Source organism: Musca vetustissima, unplaced genomic scaffold (assembly GCF_032173495.1).
Source record: "Musca vetustissima isolate MV318-11 ecotype Yass unplaced genomic scaffold, APGP_CSIRO_Mvet_v1 utg12113, whole genome shotgun sequence".
In the NCBI taxonomy this organism is placed as follows: Eukaryota; Metazoa; Arthropoda; class Insecta; order Diptera; family Muscidae; genus Musca; species Musca vetustissima.
The window spans coordinates 80,747-96,797 of NW_026879200.1; the positions used below are offsets into that span (position 1 = coordinate 80,747).

Genomic DNA, 16,051 nt, shown 5'->3' on the forward strand with positions numbered 1-16,051 from the left:
ACTTTTTTATTTTTGAGACGTCGTTTACGCTATCGACCTGTTCACAGAAGGTTTTCCAGGAGTTGCGTTTGGCGGTTCTTGTCATTTTATTATATTCTTTCTGCTTATCGTGGAAGTTGTCCCAGTATACTGTAGATTTCTTGCGGCGTGCTCTATTGTAAAGTTTTCGGACCTCTTTCCCTTTATTTCGAATCTCCCCGGTCATCCAGGGTTTTTCGAAGGCAGATTTCCTTTCTCGAAGAGGACAACTTTCTTCGAAGGACTTTACTATTGCTTCCGCTAAGTTATTGACATTTTTGTCTATACACAGCTTCGAGGTAGTTAAAAACTATATAAAAACTATTATATGGATCAGAAGCATGGGTATTTGCGCAAGCAGATGAGTCAGCTCTTGGGGTGTTTGAGAGAAAAATTCTCCGAAATATCTACGGGCCGATTTGCGTCGACGGTGAATATCGGCGTCGAATGAACCACGAGCTTTACAATTTATACGCGGACATCGACATAGTCAGTCGTATTGAGCTGCAGCGACTACGGTGTCTAGCCATGTTGTGCGGATGAATGAAAATGCCCCAGCCCAAAAGGCATATAAAAACGAGCCTACTGATGGTTCCCGTAGAAGGGGAAGACCAAGTAGAAAACAACATCTTGGATCGTGGTCTTCGAAATTGGTGGACTTGTGCACAAGACCGACGCGCTTGGAAATCTTTTTTAAGCTGGGCTTATGGAACAACCGTTCTGTAACAAGCCATCTAAGTAAGTAAGTCGACGTTTTCGGTATTTTCAAAGTCAACCTGATTGTCTTTGGCGTGGCATTTATTTTTCTCATAGCAGCAAATTGACTTAAGGCAGACATCCCCCCATCCTCTTTTTTTGGTCACCTCATGATGAGTATAACCTAATCTACTCACAACAAATCCCATCTGCTTATGAAATAAAATTAGAAAAATTATATTTTTTTTGTCGTTTATTATAAAAATGGATAAATAAATAATTATAATATGTTAATAAACAACAAAATCATAAAATTTACAATAAAATATTTGGCTTTGATTTTCGATGGCTTTTTTTGGAAGAAGAAAAAAAAAATGAAAACAATTTGATTTGTAAAAATTCTTTAAAAACTACATAAAAAATTTCATGTATTTATATTTATGTAAATAACAAAAATTAATTAATATTTAAGTGTGTGTGTGTAATTTGAATTAATATTTCTCTTAAATTTTATTCACTTTTTTATTTTAACACTGACTAGACATAACTCTCTTTGTGACGTTTAACATACTGTTCACTTTGTGACTTATGGACGGGTGGACGTCCCAAATCATGTACACCACCAGCTGTGGTGCTAGCACCTACCCCTCCTCCACCTCCTCTATATGCTGCATGTGGCGAGGATTGTGATTTTCGAACATTATCTTTGGTGAGCAAGAGGGGAGATGGTGGCTTGGATAGACTACTTTTGCGTGAACTTTCCCCAGATGCCACCATTTGTTGAGGTACCGCAATTATGTCGGCCAACAGACTTTGACGACACAGGGCGGATAATGCACTACCTCCAGGTGCAGCAGCAGTACCACCGGCCATTGCACCCGCCACTGACCTTTTCGGTTCTTTGGATTTCGATTTACCCTTAACTTTACGCAATTTCGAAGCCAATGTGGCAAATCCCAATTTACTGGAAATTTTACCCGATCGCGTGACCTGACGTGGCAACGAATCATAGATGCCACCAAAATCTTGATCTGTACCAGCATCCGATAAATTGGGCGGTGATTCGGCACGTATTGTGTCGGCGCTGAGACTTTTGTGTAAATCTGATTCATGGGATGTCATCGTATCACCCTGCAGGGAAGCCTCGTCCGCGGTGGTGGAACTTAAACTCAAATCACTTTGGCGATTCTCAAACCACGTATCACTTCGGGGAGTACTTTCACGCAACTTCACCACAGCCTTCGGGCTGGGTTTGGCCCGTAAAAATTCCTCTTTGGCTTTTTGCAAACGCAGCGCCCTTTGCGTCAGGGGCGTCAGCGGACGATTATATTGTTCAAATACTGGTGTAGTGGGTTCGGATATATTCGGTGGTGGAAAATCGAATTTTATTTGTTGTGTTGTGGGCGTAAGCGACTTACGATCCCATTTGCGGGCAATTCTCGGCATGGTATTGTCAAATTTATCGGGGGAAAGAAATTTCGCTGCGCTGCTTTCCGCATCGCTGACATAGGGGCTGGATTGAGTTTTGGCAATTTTGTTTTCAATCTTCTTTGCGGTGGCCCCTCTATTGGCCGCCCCGGGATGAGGTATAGACGGTCGATTATCGCCATGCTTCTTAAAGAGATGGTCGCGTTTTTTGTTTGTACCCAATAGGGCTTGGAATTTGGAAATATTTGATAGCCTCAAGGGATTCTCCACACTTCGACTTATTTTACGAAAACTATCCGAGGCCAGAGGGGCTCGGGGTTCTTTGGGATTCCAGTGTTTATCGGATTTCTTGAGGCTCTCCATACTGTGCGATTTTCGTTTATCTTCAAAATCCATTTCGCTGCGCATATCTTCCAGGCTAATCGACTTGTGGACCAACAGCAGGCGTGGCTTAATTTCATTGGGCATATTGGAAATTAGGTCCTCAGGATTGTCGCTGGCTTTCAAGGTATCATCACGTTGAAGTTTGGGTTTTTGTGTTGCTTCCCTAAGGGGCTCTGTGGTTTTGGTGGTGGGTTTCTCCTCAGTGGGTGAGTGAACAACCTCTTGCTCGATTACCGCCAAACCATCTATGGCTGTGGGTTCCTGCACCGTAGTGAAGACTTTTCTTTTCGTCTTCACAAATACACTTGGCAATGATGTCGATGCGGACAATGGCAGACTCATGGGCCGGGGCGTTTTCACTGGTTCCATATTTTTGAGCAGCTGTTCTCCCACCTCTTCGGCAATGGTGGTCGAACTGGGATCCTCATCGAAGGATCTTTGTTTAAGGCGATAATTTTTCCGCTTTAAACGTCGTGGAGTCTCTAAGACATTTAAATTATCCTCATCACTGCTATCACTTTCGGTTTTACTATTCTGCCGGGAACCCATTTTACGTAGGCGTATCTTTTTCTTCGTACCAATGGTACTATTGACCGTACCATTACTATTTCCATTTGTATTTCCGCCATTACCGCTACAATTGGCGTTAACAAAACGCATTACTCCTGCGCCACCACCAACGAAGGCCATTGGAGAATTTTCATTTGTAAAGGCAGTGAGACTTGGTCTGGGACCTTCGGTATCATTTTCCACCATTGAGGTACTCAATTCATCGGTGGCTTCTAATGTTGTTGAGAGATTATCATTGCGATTATCGCCCGAAGGTATAAATGATGAAGAATTAAAACCTTCTTCGGAAATAATATTGATATCGGGGACAATGTCTTTGGAATAGCGTGGCATGCCACCTTCTGAAAATCGAAGAGGTGGGCAATATGAAAAAATTGTTTTGGATTGTTGTTATTGTACTCACGTATATTTTGCTTTAGAATATCCAAGGTTTCATGTAAGCCTTCAAATTCTTCATTGTATTCGGCGTTACGTTCCTCCATTAGCTCCTGGCAGCAGGCCTCATCCAAAGGGCTCTTTTCGCTCTACAAAATTAGAAGAAACCCAAAATTGTATTATAGAACAATAGGAGTTATATAGACCGATGGTCTCTACACCGACCAATTGGTCTCAATACAAACCGGTGGTATCTTCACCGACCAATTGGTCTCTTTAAAGACCGGTCGTCTCTATACCGACCAATTGGCCTCTATACCGACCAATTGGCCTCTATACCGACCAATTGGTCTCTTTAAAGACCGGTGTTCTCTATACCGACCAATTGGTCTTTATAAAGACCGGTGGTCCCTATACCAGCCAATTGGACTCTATAAAGACCGGTGGTCTCTATACCGATCAATTGGGCTGTATAGAGACGAATTGGTCTATATAGCGACCAGTGGTCTTTATATAGCCCAATTGGTCTCTATAAAGACTGGTGGTCTCTATACCGACAAATTAGTCTCTATAAAGACCGTTACCGACCAACTGGTCTACATAGCGACCAGTGGTCTCAATACCGACCAATTGGCCTCTATACCGACAAATTGGTCTCTTTAAAGACCGTTGGTCTCTATTGGTACCTATTGGTACCTTTAAAAACCGGTGGTCTCTATACCGACCAATTGGTCTCTATAAAGAACGCAGGTCTCTATACCGACCAATTGGTTTCTATAAAGACCCGTGGTCTCTGTACCGACCCATCTCTATAAAGACCGTTAGTCTCTATACCGACCAACTGGACTATATAGCGACCAGTGGTCTTTATACCGAACAATTGGTCTATTTGGCAATTGGTCTCTGTGCCGACCAATTGGTCTCTATACCGAAACACCGATGGTCTCTATACCGACCTATTGGTCTATATAGCGACCAACTGGTCTATATAGCGACCAGTGGTCTCTATATTATCATAGGAGTCTTTAAAGGACCCCTTAAAATTTCCCAGTATATATTCTGTATGGAAAACTACTCACCAAACTCCTTAAACGACTCAATTCATTTTGTACATCCGATATGGCATTCAAAACATTGGGCTTAACCAAATTGGCCGAATAATATGTGTAACTGCTGCGGATCAAAGCCAAAGTGCTTTCACAAAACCGCAACGCTGTATTTTCCGCAATTTCTGGTGATTTCTTTTTCAGTAATTTCAATAATTCTTCGGAATTTTTCAAGACATTCAACAGTGGGGCAATATTCGTATGGGATTCGAAACTTTGTATTTTTCTTGTATTACTGGAAAAACCAAACAAAAATTAAAAAAAAAAAATCATCGAAGTATTCAAATTTGCTTGTCGCTTACCAAAAATCTTTACAAGCCTTCTCTTCGTATTTATAGACCGGAGTCTCTTTCTTTCCCATGGCATGCGGCACCACCAACGGCGACGCTGTCTCCACAATATGATCCTCCACTTCGACCATAACCGCTTCGGGTTCATCACAACGCTTGTAATCACTATCAATGGCCAGGGCATCGGTACTGCTGACAACGCCTTCCATTTCTTTCAGCTCATTGACATCGTTCAATGACAGACTGGAAGCTTGCTGCGATATCACAGGCAATGCAATACTGGGCGAGATGCTGTCCAATGACAAGGAACGGCTGAGGGTAGGAGAATTTTCATCTAAGTGCAAACAGACAATTGTTAATAAAAAAATATTCGGAAATAATAAAACAACAACAACTGACTCTTACGATTGTGTGTCTCCTTGGAAATGCGTTTCACATCGATGGGACAATAGCCCGGATGCAGCAATGCGAATGTTGATGATTCTGGTCCAATACCGCGGGCCTTTTCCCATTCATAAAGTTTACGTGTAAACTTGCGGGAAATACCCTCAAATTTCATAACACCGGCTGAGGTTTTCACTTCAATTTCCTTGGCTGGATGATCGCTGACGATGGCTTTCAATTTCGCCAATCTGTGGAGGAGATGGATACGGTATTGAAAAGGAAGGAAATTAATAGAAATGGTTTTTAATAGAAAATTTGCTTTGTGTATTTTACAAACGGAAGATCTACTAGAGATTTATCTGCCACCAAGTAGATGGCAATTCGAATGTCCTCCAATATATAGGCACCTCCTAAAGACTTTGTAGTGAAACGAAAACTTCTACTGGCCTTCTAAAACGTTCAGGGGGTTTCAAAATATAAAATACCTTCGGGTCCCCATATATTTTAGGTATTTTAATATTCCGAGCTGTATTTTCCACCATAAGTTTCTGTAGATTGAAATTTCGGTTTATATAGGAAACAAATCCCGCTGGCATATTGGTGCAAGTTTTGACATAGTCCCTATATAAATGTGCTACTCATGGAGGGAGGTCTTGTATACGTAGAAGATTTTGAAAGAAGACATCTCAGTGGTCTTCAGTACTGAAAAGAGGTTCTAAAGGTCTTTGTATAATCAGAAAAGCTTGTAGAGGTATGCTAACATCAGGGGAGTTTCTAGAGGTCTTCTTTAGACAAGATACTTCAGAATGTTCAGAGGTCTTCTGCAGGAAAAAAAACTTCTGGAAGGTGGTTCATGTCGAAAGAGCTTTTAAATTTACTCTATATTCAAGAGCGCTTGTAGGTTGATGTTATAGTCAGAAAAGCTCGTAGAGGTCTTCTATAGGCAACATAGCTTCTTGAGGTCTTCTATACTTAAAAGATCTTCAGTAGAATACCACATAGTGATTTTCTATCAAGAGAAAGTATTTTGTAGTCAAATGACCTTTTCAATGTTGTTTTTGGACAGAAGGCGCCGGAAAAGCTTCTAGAAGATTCTATAGTTGGAAGTTCTCTGAAAGGATAGAAATCCCTCTCCTTGTGGTCTTCTATAAAAGAAGTCCTTCCCAAGAACTACAGATGGACGTCTTCTCAAAACACCTCTTCAAAGATTTTTATAGACATACGATTTGCTATGAAAAATCTGCTATATATTGTACACCTTAATTAAAAGTGATGGCCTGAGGTCGTCTATGTAATATTAATACAATTCTTTTAGAGTTCTTTATAGGCATAAAAATCCCTCCATAGACCTTAAATAGTCCTTATAGAGTAGTTCTTGAGATTTAAGATTGACCAAAGGTCATGTGTAGATAGGCGGTCTCCTATTGGTAAAATATAAACAGAAGATCTACCAAAGAATTTTAATAGACTGAAACATTCATATAGGCATCATAAGGAGTAAAAGCAACTCCTTCCAAATATGTAAAGGACCACAAAAAAGTAACGCCCAACATGGAGGTCTTCTATAGACAGATTTTAAAGGCCTAAAATTAGTGGAATCAGCTTCTTACAAATATGTAAATGAATACAAAAAAGTGGCGCCCAACATGGAGGAAATCTATAGACAGTTTTAGATGCCTATAAATTAAATTGGCGATCTGCAGGTCTAGGCAGCTTTTAGAGACATATAAATAATGTCGTCTTATAGACAGATTTTAAAACCCTATAATTTGTGGAATCAGCTCCTTCTAAATATTTAAAGTGGCGCCCAACATACAGGTCTTCTATAGAAAGCTTCTAGAGGCCTAGCAATGATATATTCTATAGACAGCTTCTAGGCACCTAGCAACGATATCTTCTATAGACAGATTTATAATCCCTTAAATTAGTGAAATCAGCTCAGCGCCGAACATAAACATAAGAAATTATATCTTCTATCCCCTTACAAATATTGAAATTAACACAAAAAAGTGGTGCCCAACGTGGAGTTATTTCATAGACAGCTTCTAGAGACCTATAAATTATGTCTTCTATAGACAGATTTTAAAGGCCTAAAAGTAGTGGAATCAGCTCCTTACCAATATTAAAATGTATACCAAAAAGTGGCGCCCAACATAGATGTTTTGTATAGACAGCTTCTAGAGGTCTGTAAATGATGTCTTCTTTAGACAAGTTTTAAAGTCCTAAACTTAGTGGAATTATATCTTTAGTGGAATTATATAATTTTAATTAACACAAAAAGTGGCGCACAACGTGGAGTTATTCCTTAAATAGCTTCTACAGGCCTCTAGAACTGATGTCTTCTATAGACAGATTTTAAAGGCCTGCAATTAGTGGAATCAACTCCTTGCAAATATTTAAATTAACACAAAAAAGTGGCGCCCAACATAGTGGCCCTTTATAGACAACCTCTAAAGGGCTATAAATGATGTCTTCTATAGACAGATTTTAAAGGCCTAAAATTAATGGAATTAGATTTTTACAAATATTTAAATGAACACAAAAAAGTGGCGCCCAATATGGAGGTATTCTGTAGACATCTTCTCGAGACTAGAGATCTTCGATAGGTAAAGTACATTCTGCAGATATTCTTTAGACCGATTTTAGAGGTTTACTGAGCAAATACAGGTCTTCCACAAATCGTGTAAAAATCAATTGAAATTAATAGATCTGATATAAAAATCCCAGAGGAAGGCAGAATATAACCAACTACAGGTTTACTATAGTTAGTCTTCGATGTAGGACTTCTGTGCAGATCTTTTTCTCTAGCTACTACCTACCTTTCCGATTTCTCCTTATCGTGATGTTTGTGTTTATCGGTGCGTTTATCTTTATCACTGCTGACACCACCGCCACCACGATCGTCATCCGATTCACCTTTCTTGCCTGAGCCACCATGTTTGTGGCGCTTAAGGGAATCGGTGCAGTTAGAGGCAGAACCGCCACGTTTGATTTTATTCCATTCCTCTGAAAAAAAAAAAAACAAAAAAGAGAAGAATTGAGAATCTCAATTGGGATAAACAAAAAAATAGTCTCCAACTTACCCAATTTCTTTTGAAACTCCTCCGGCAAATCTTTTTGATCCGGTAATGGTTTTAAACCCTGACCCTCCAATTTCAATTGTCCCGTTTTCCAGAGATTCCAATCAATCTTGGCATCCTTGGGTACATTTGTACATGAACTGGCGGCAGCGGTGTCCTTGGGTGAAATGGGCGATACCGGTGGACCATGTATACCACCAATCGAAGCCTGTTTCTTGACACGCCATTTTTGTAATTTCTTCTTAAAATCGGGTGTAAGATTTTCCTCCAACATTTTGGCCGAAAAATTACTGGCCATATTTGGTGAATGGGTTGTTGGGGATAGGGGTTCTGGAGGTTTGGGTGCCGAAACTAAAGCTACCGCTAAACAAGGGAATATTTATACATACATATTTATACAAAAAAGGGAGTAAGGTGTGACCTACCTCTTTTCGATTGTAGCTTCTCCCATTCCTTGCGTTTCATTTCGAATTCTTGATCCAGTTTGGCACGTAATATTTGATATCGGCGATTGATTTCCTCTTGCTGCAGTTCAAAACTTTGACGTGATGTTGTGTGATTTGGTGAATTGGGTTCAGAGAAATCACCACTTGATAGCTCTTCACTTTCTGTGGCAAGGTAAGGAAAGAGGGTGAGAGAGGTGTGAATAATAATTAGCATATGGAGCCATATAGAGTAAGGATACCAACCAAATTCAGCAAAGAAATCCGAATGTCTGGAAGGGCTGGATGGCACTGATGAATTTACCGGGGAACTAACTTTCTTCAGAGCCCGATTTAGAGACTGAGTACCCTCCTGAGGACTGGCTTTTAGCAATTGGGATGAGGCAAAATAATTTTCCGAGTCATTTAGATCCTGGATAAAAAAGCACACAAATAATAAAATGAGATGTGAGATGAGAAGTAAGGGGTGAAAGGGAAAGAAGGGGAAAGCAAACAAATTATTTAGTGAAATAAAATGGCGCCCAACATTAGCGAAGTTGTAATTTTATTATTTTTTTTCATACATGTCATCCCAGTGACCCTCATGACTCACCTGTCTCAAATTAAGATCTAAAGGTCGTGGTGGATTTTTACGTTTCGTTTGTGTTTTAATGACCGCCTCAACATCTTCGGGTACAACCTCAAAATCCGATACCATTTTACTGCGTCGTATTGACTTATTCGATGATGACTTGGGTGGCATTGTATATTTGATGTCATCGACAATTAAAGTATCGGCCGATTTGGATTCCTGTACCGTAGGCTGAGACATTGAACGCTCGGTGGATGTTTCCAATGTTTCACTTTTCGATGAATCTCTTCCTAAAGAACAAAACAAAATTCGAATGTATGGTCAGTGTTTAAAAAATGACAACAACAATAACAACAAAAATAAATAAATACTCATTGGACTGCCGCCGGTGTTATCAATATCGTCCATTGAACTGGCTGAGCTGATGGTACCCGGCGTGCCTGTTTCGCTTAACAAATGACCAGATGATGAACTTAAGATGCTGTCAGCTGAACTGTTGCCGCAGGGTACGGAGGGTACACGTAAATATCTGCAATGGAATGAAGAACAACAATAACAACAAAAATCAGCAGAAAACACTGAATGAAGTGTGAATGAATTCGGGAAGGTATTCCGAACACATTTTTTTATCTGCACAAGGACGCTTGGTTATAGATTTAATAACGTGGATTTGTACATATAAAAGGGTTGAAGGAGACCAACTGATCCGTATAGAGACTAAATGCACGTATAGAGACCGCAGGTCTCTATAGGGACCAATTGGTTCGTATAGAGACCACAGGTTCGTATAGAGACCACAGGTTCGTATAGAGACCACCGGTCTTTATAGAGAGTAATTGGTCGGTATAGAGACCACCGGTCTTGGTCGGTATAGAGACCATAGGTCTTTATAAAGACTAATTGGTTCGTATAGAGACCATAGGTCTTTACAAAGACAAATTGGTTCGTATAGAGCCCACCGGTCTTTATAGAGAACATTTGGTCCGTATAGAGACCACAGGTCTCATTCAGACCAATTTGTCGGTATAAAGCCCAAAGGTCTTTATATAGATCAAATGGTCGGTCTGAAGAAAACACGTATTTATAGAGACCAATTGGTCGGTTTATATAGACCGGTTGGTCGGTTTAGAGACCAAAGGTCTTTATAACGTCCAATTGTTAGCAGCAGTCGCTATAAATTTCAATATCCCACCTGGCTACTTCATTGTTGTTCGGCTGCAGGCCAACATGGCTACCATCACGACTTGTCTCGTACATTATCGGGACATTGGCTTTTTCCCACTTAAAGGCCGCCTTGACTTTAGTCCATTTAGAGACCTTGGATTTGCTATCGCAATAGGTGCTTTGGCGACGTAGCAGCTGAGGTATGCCGCCATGACTTTTGGAAGCCTCGCGGTCAGCACGAATACTGGGCATATCTTCGATCATAAAGGATTTGCTGCGTTCACGTTGTCTGCCAGAGAGGTCCGAACATTAATTATATTTCCAACCTCCCCCTGCCCTTAGTACTTACAATTTAGCATCCTGGGTTTTATAACGTGCCAAAACATCTGGACTCAAAATGGTTTCCAATAAGGCTATCGATTGTTCCATATCCTGATGATCCACCTCATTGTCGGATAACGGACTGCCGGCTAAGGGTTGTGGTTTTTCTCTCGCCCTACTGGCTTCCGCACGCTGTAATAGAAAAGGGAAAATGTTAATTTTTTTCATGAGATTTTTTATATACCCACTTTTCTCTCCAACAACTTGACATAACGCAAACACTCCTTACGTTCACGCAATTCCCTTTCTTTGGTAATGTACTGTTCCCACATCGAATAGAGATGATTCAGTTGTTCAATGACTCCATAGGCGGCCAATGCCGCAGTCACCGCACCATTCAAACGAAAATGCAATGGTTCCATAAATTCGGCACATTCTTTGCTAAGTTTTTCACAACAACTACAGGTGTGTTTATCACCAGAATCTCCAACACCACCCGCCGCAGCAGTACCACCCACCTGTGTTGAAGCCTCATCGCTGTGATGCAATGTCCGACAATCATTGGCAATTTTCCTATTTAATGACTGTTGGAATTCTTCTTGACGTTCAGCGTAACGCAATAGACCCTGCAATTCGGCCGATAAATTTTTCTCACTCGGTGTTGGATAGACAAAGACGTTATCGCTTTGATTTGCACCACCCCGAGGATCTGGCGGTGGCGTTGGCAGCGATTCACGAGGAATGATTGTTGAGGTACGTCGCGATGATGGTCGTGATGTGGGCGTTGTCGCCGTCGTAGATGTCGGTGTATTGAGCTGTGATTTATCCGCATGTGGTTTATCCATATTGGGAAGTTTTTCATATATCGAGATTAAGGCATGGAAACTGAAAGAAAAGGGAGAAGAGTAAAATATAACATTTTGAATTAAAGAAATAAAAAATAATCGAAGTTAATTTTCGATTCTTAGCAGACAATTTGAAACTTGGATGGCGTGTTATCAATCATCGCGGTAGGTATATCGGGTCAAACGGCGGTGGTTAAACATATTTAGGAGCATCGCATCCTTGCAAGACTCCCCCATAAGTTGCGTGCGCTTTGACGCGTACCGGACGAGTCCTCAGGTTGCGGATAGTCGAAATCCCAATAATTTTCATTGAGCAGCTGGGAATTAAATAAGCAGTCGGAAGAGTCTCGAAGTAACTGACTAAATGCCATTGATCCTAAGATCGACAAAGCGAAATTGGCGGAAAATCACAACACTAAATAAGGCGGGACCCCAACCACAAATTTTTGAAGAATGATTTTCGTTCTTTTGTAAAAGGAGACTAACATGCGAAGCCCCCTGAGATTCTAACAACCAAGGAACATGAGGAGATAGAGCCACCAAAAAAGGAACACAAAACAAGCGATGACTCAAACCACTGCACAAAACCCAAGAAGTCGTTGTTTCTAGGTAACTACAGATGGCAATCCCATCCTTAGGACAGACTATAGCCGATCTATCATCTACTTAGCCGTATTAGATTAGATAGAGCAACCAAAAAGGAATATTACAACACAAAATTAGCAAGGACTCCAGCCACTGCCCATAACCGAATAAGTCGTTGTTTCTAGGCAACTACAGATGGCAGACCCATTCCTAGGACAGGCTATAGCCGATCTATCATCTACATAGCCGGATTGAGAAGGTCTAATTGAGTAAGATGATGGATGTTTGGTGGAAGACATATGCTCCCATTAGGGGTAGCCGGAGAAAAAATGTTCAAAATATTGCAAATTGTCTGGAACAGGTCTGTTATCCTCTGAGTATCTTAAATGACAAAGTACAACCTATTATGTTGAATAAATGAATACCGAATTTTAAATTTCGAATTTATATATGAAAAATATTCTCAAATCCCAGCGGAGAAAGACAAACTCGTTCAAGTTGATTTTTGAATATTTGTAAAAAGAAGCTTTCACCCCTATCCAAATGAAATGCATCCAAATCTTCCTGACATTCTAATAATCAAAGATCTCGGCATCAACATCGACATATGAGAACAGCACGCAATAATAATGCCAGGAGATGGTGCCACCCAAAGGAAAATTACTACAATAAAAAAGCTAGTACACCAACCAATGCACACAATTCTAGGAGGTGTTGTATCTAGGCACAGATAGATGGCAGTCCCCTCTCATAGACTACAGCAGAACATAGCTAGACACAAACAATGACATGATAAACGAGCGATAATTGTGGAAGCTCTACGCTACTCCTATCAGGAGTAGTAGCAGGAGAAGCAAATTTTAAAACATGGATCTGAAAATATTGAAAGTTGTCCGGAGGAAATATGTTATCATCCGAAAACATTACGGTTGGAAATGAGAATATGACCTTTAAAAGACCGAATTTATTTGATGATGATCATATGTTGAAGATTTTTTTTCGAATCATTACAGAGTGTTTTTTATTTTGAAAATAGACGCTTACATCGGCATAATAGATCGACCTGCAGATGAAATGTATCCCAAGCCCAATGACATTCTTTAATAACCATCTTCGGCATCAACACATGCGAATATGACTTTAGTCATAGATAATAACAAAAAATAGCGCTACTCAGAGGGAAATGGCAAAATTAAATAAGCACGGACTTCAACCACTATACACAATTCAATGGACAATTCTAGACAACGATAGATGGCAGCCCCATCACCCAGTACAAGGCACTCCAATACCAAAATGGATTCCGTATATACCAAAATGGATTTCCACATATATTAGTAGAGGTATGAAGCAGAACAGAATGCACATCCGCACACATGTTGTAGATGCAGTATCTGCTTGAGTGTTGCCGTTGGGAATAGAGACAGAGAGAGAACTGAACCCCTAGATCAACATTCCTATCAGACAGTTCTGAATAGCATTCATACAGATGCAGTCGCCCAGTCAGCAGAACAATACCGAGGAGAAGCAACTGCCTAGACAGATACGAGTAGTTTTAACACAGCTAAGATCAGGGTGGCACAACCTCCTCATTTCCTATTGGGGACGAATTCATAGTTGGATATTTAACACATGTCCAGCATGAGGACAAGGACCATCCGACATTGGACCTCTTCAAGTGCCCAGCTAGGACTACAACCATATCCATGCGTGTTATCGTTGGGAACTCTTCTGAAATAGGCCCCATCCACGCTAGTCAGAATATATCTTCGTGATCTCTTCCCAAAGCTGAAAATATCGATGAAAGAAAAAAGTTTTGTTACCATTGAGAAGATAAAGGAAAAATCGGACAGAAGCTATTGGCTACACAAAAAACGCGTTTCCGAAGTGTTTCGAAGATTGGAAACAATTGTATTATATCTGAGGGAATGACGTTGCGATTTGAAGAATGATTTAAGTCCGAGGAAATTCCCAGGCCCAGGGTATTATATTGGTGTAGAGTAGTGCAGTGGACAGTGGGTCAGACTACAAACCGATGGCACTTGGGTTCAAATCCCAACGAAGGAGGGAAAATGTTTCAGTATTTGTAAAAACAGGCTTACATCCCACTGTAGAGGAAGTGCATTCGAAGTCTCCTGATATTCTAATAATAACCTCGGCATTAACTCGAAATAGGAATATGAGGATGTAGTTCCACTCAAAGGGAAAATTGCAACACCTAATAAGCAAGGATCCCAACCACTGCAACAATTCAAGGATGCATTGTTTCTAGCCAACGATAGATGTCGGCCCCGTCACTTAGGATGAGCTACAGCAGAGAAATGATTACGGAACTAACACAAAAACTAATCAAGCCCATGACTAACATAAATACCGGTGAAAAATGTAAAAAAGTTGGCTTAACCTGTACGAGCCCTAAACTGCATATACATTAGAACTTTTTACCGGGTTAACCTACTTTATGAGGATTTATTTGACATATATGCAAAGGAATTGACAATTGAAACCCACTGGGTTAACGAAATCCGTTTAAATGTAAACGTACTACTATCAAGCTTCATGGACTTAAAATGTGACGATGGTAAAATTTTATTGAATATTAACTCATGACTTGACGATTGTAGATTTGATACTCAAATGTATTATTGAATCATTTCGATACAATACCCATTTCATTATACCTGCCTTACAACTGGCCAAGAAAAAATTACACACATACATATATATTATGTACATATGTAAATACATACACAAACAATTTTTTTCCAAAGTGTGAAAAAATACTTAAGTCAAGAATGTGATCATTCTTGCTGTAGTCCGTCCGACCGAGCGGCCGAGCGAAACAATATGGTCCATATAAAACGGCTCATGGCTCATGCAGAATGAAACGTAAATAAATATTACGTTCCAAACGTCAGTTGTTGTAGGAGCAGCCGTCAGCCTCGCAAACCTCATCATCAGCATCATCGTCCAAACATGCCGAGACGCAGAACTCTTGCAAAAGTAATTTCAGGGAAAAAGCACGTTTTCCCTCAAAACACAACAACAAAAACAAAAATACACACAATTCAATAAATATGGAAAAGAAACAACAACAACACCACCACACACCAAAAAGAAATACAACACATTTTCCAGTCCATGTGAAAAACAATTTGAAAATTATTTTCCAAAATAATTTTGGGGAAAAACTTAATGCATCATTAATGCGAACAGTCAGCGAATAGGAAACAACAACAACAAAAATGTGAAAAGCCCCCCAGAACAACCAAAAAACACATTCTTACATACCTGACATACATACACACACATATTTTATTTGGGCTGTCCAAATTTTACACCAGGCTAAATGTTTGAGGCAATTTAAAATGGCAAATAAAAACAACAGAAAATAGAAACCCCCTCCCCACCCAAAAAAAAAACAACAGCACCTCGATCCGACTGGGGCAAAGTGCTCGATCGTCAGCCCACATAAGGGTCGATGAATGAAATAGATGGAGCACTCCGCCTCTGCTCCACACAAACATCAACACACTCACCATTCTTTAGATACACCATGTTACATTACAAAGTGCTGAGATGTCCCACATTTCATTAATGAAATGTATCCAAATCCACGTCTGTCCCTTCTGGAGGTCATCATTTACGTTCGCAATTCACCTCGATGAAATTTAGCAAACACGGTAGAGGGGTCAATGGCGGTACCAACCAATTGATTTTTTTGTTAAATATTTTTTTTTTTTTTTTTTTTTTTTTGAGGTCAAAATAATCATTAAACGCAAAAGAAAAAA

The 16,051-nt window shown here is 40.1% G+C and overlaps 1 protein-coding gene across 1 annotated transcript; it reads right to left on the minus strand.

Annotated features, from left to right (window-relative positions):
• Positions 1–1,251: 1,251 nt before the first annotated feature.
• Positions 1,252–11,675, minus strand: LOC133323985 (uncharacterized). Its single transcript, XM_061532885.1, is given in 16 exon segments — positions 1,252–3,188; positions 3,249–3,437; positions 3,500–3,620; positions 4,551–4,812; positions 4,880–5,201; positions 5,273–5,499; positions 8,071–8,257; positions 8,335–8,694; positions 8,757–8,939; positions 9,021–9,186; positions 9,367–9,635; positions 9,717–9,874; positions 10,538–10,798; positions 10,859–11,012; positions 11,079–11,087; positions 11,090–11,675. Coding segments are annotated over 16 exon segments (5,391 nt in total).
• Between the last annotated feature and the right edge of the window lie 4,376 nt (positions 11,676–16,051).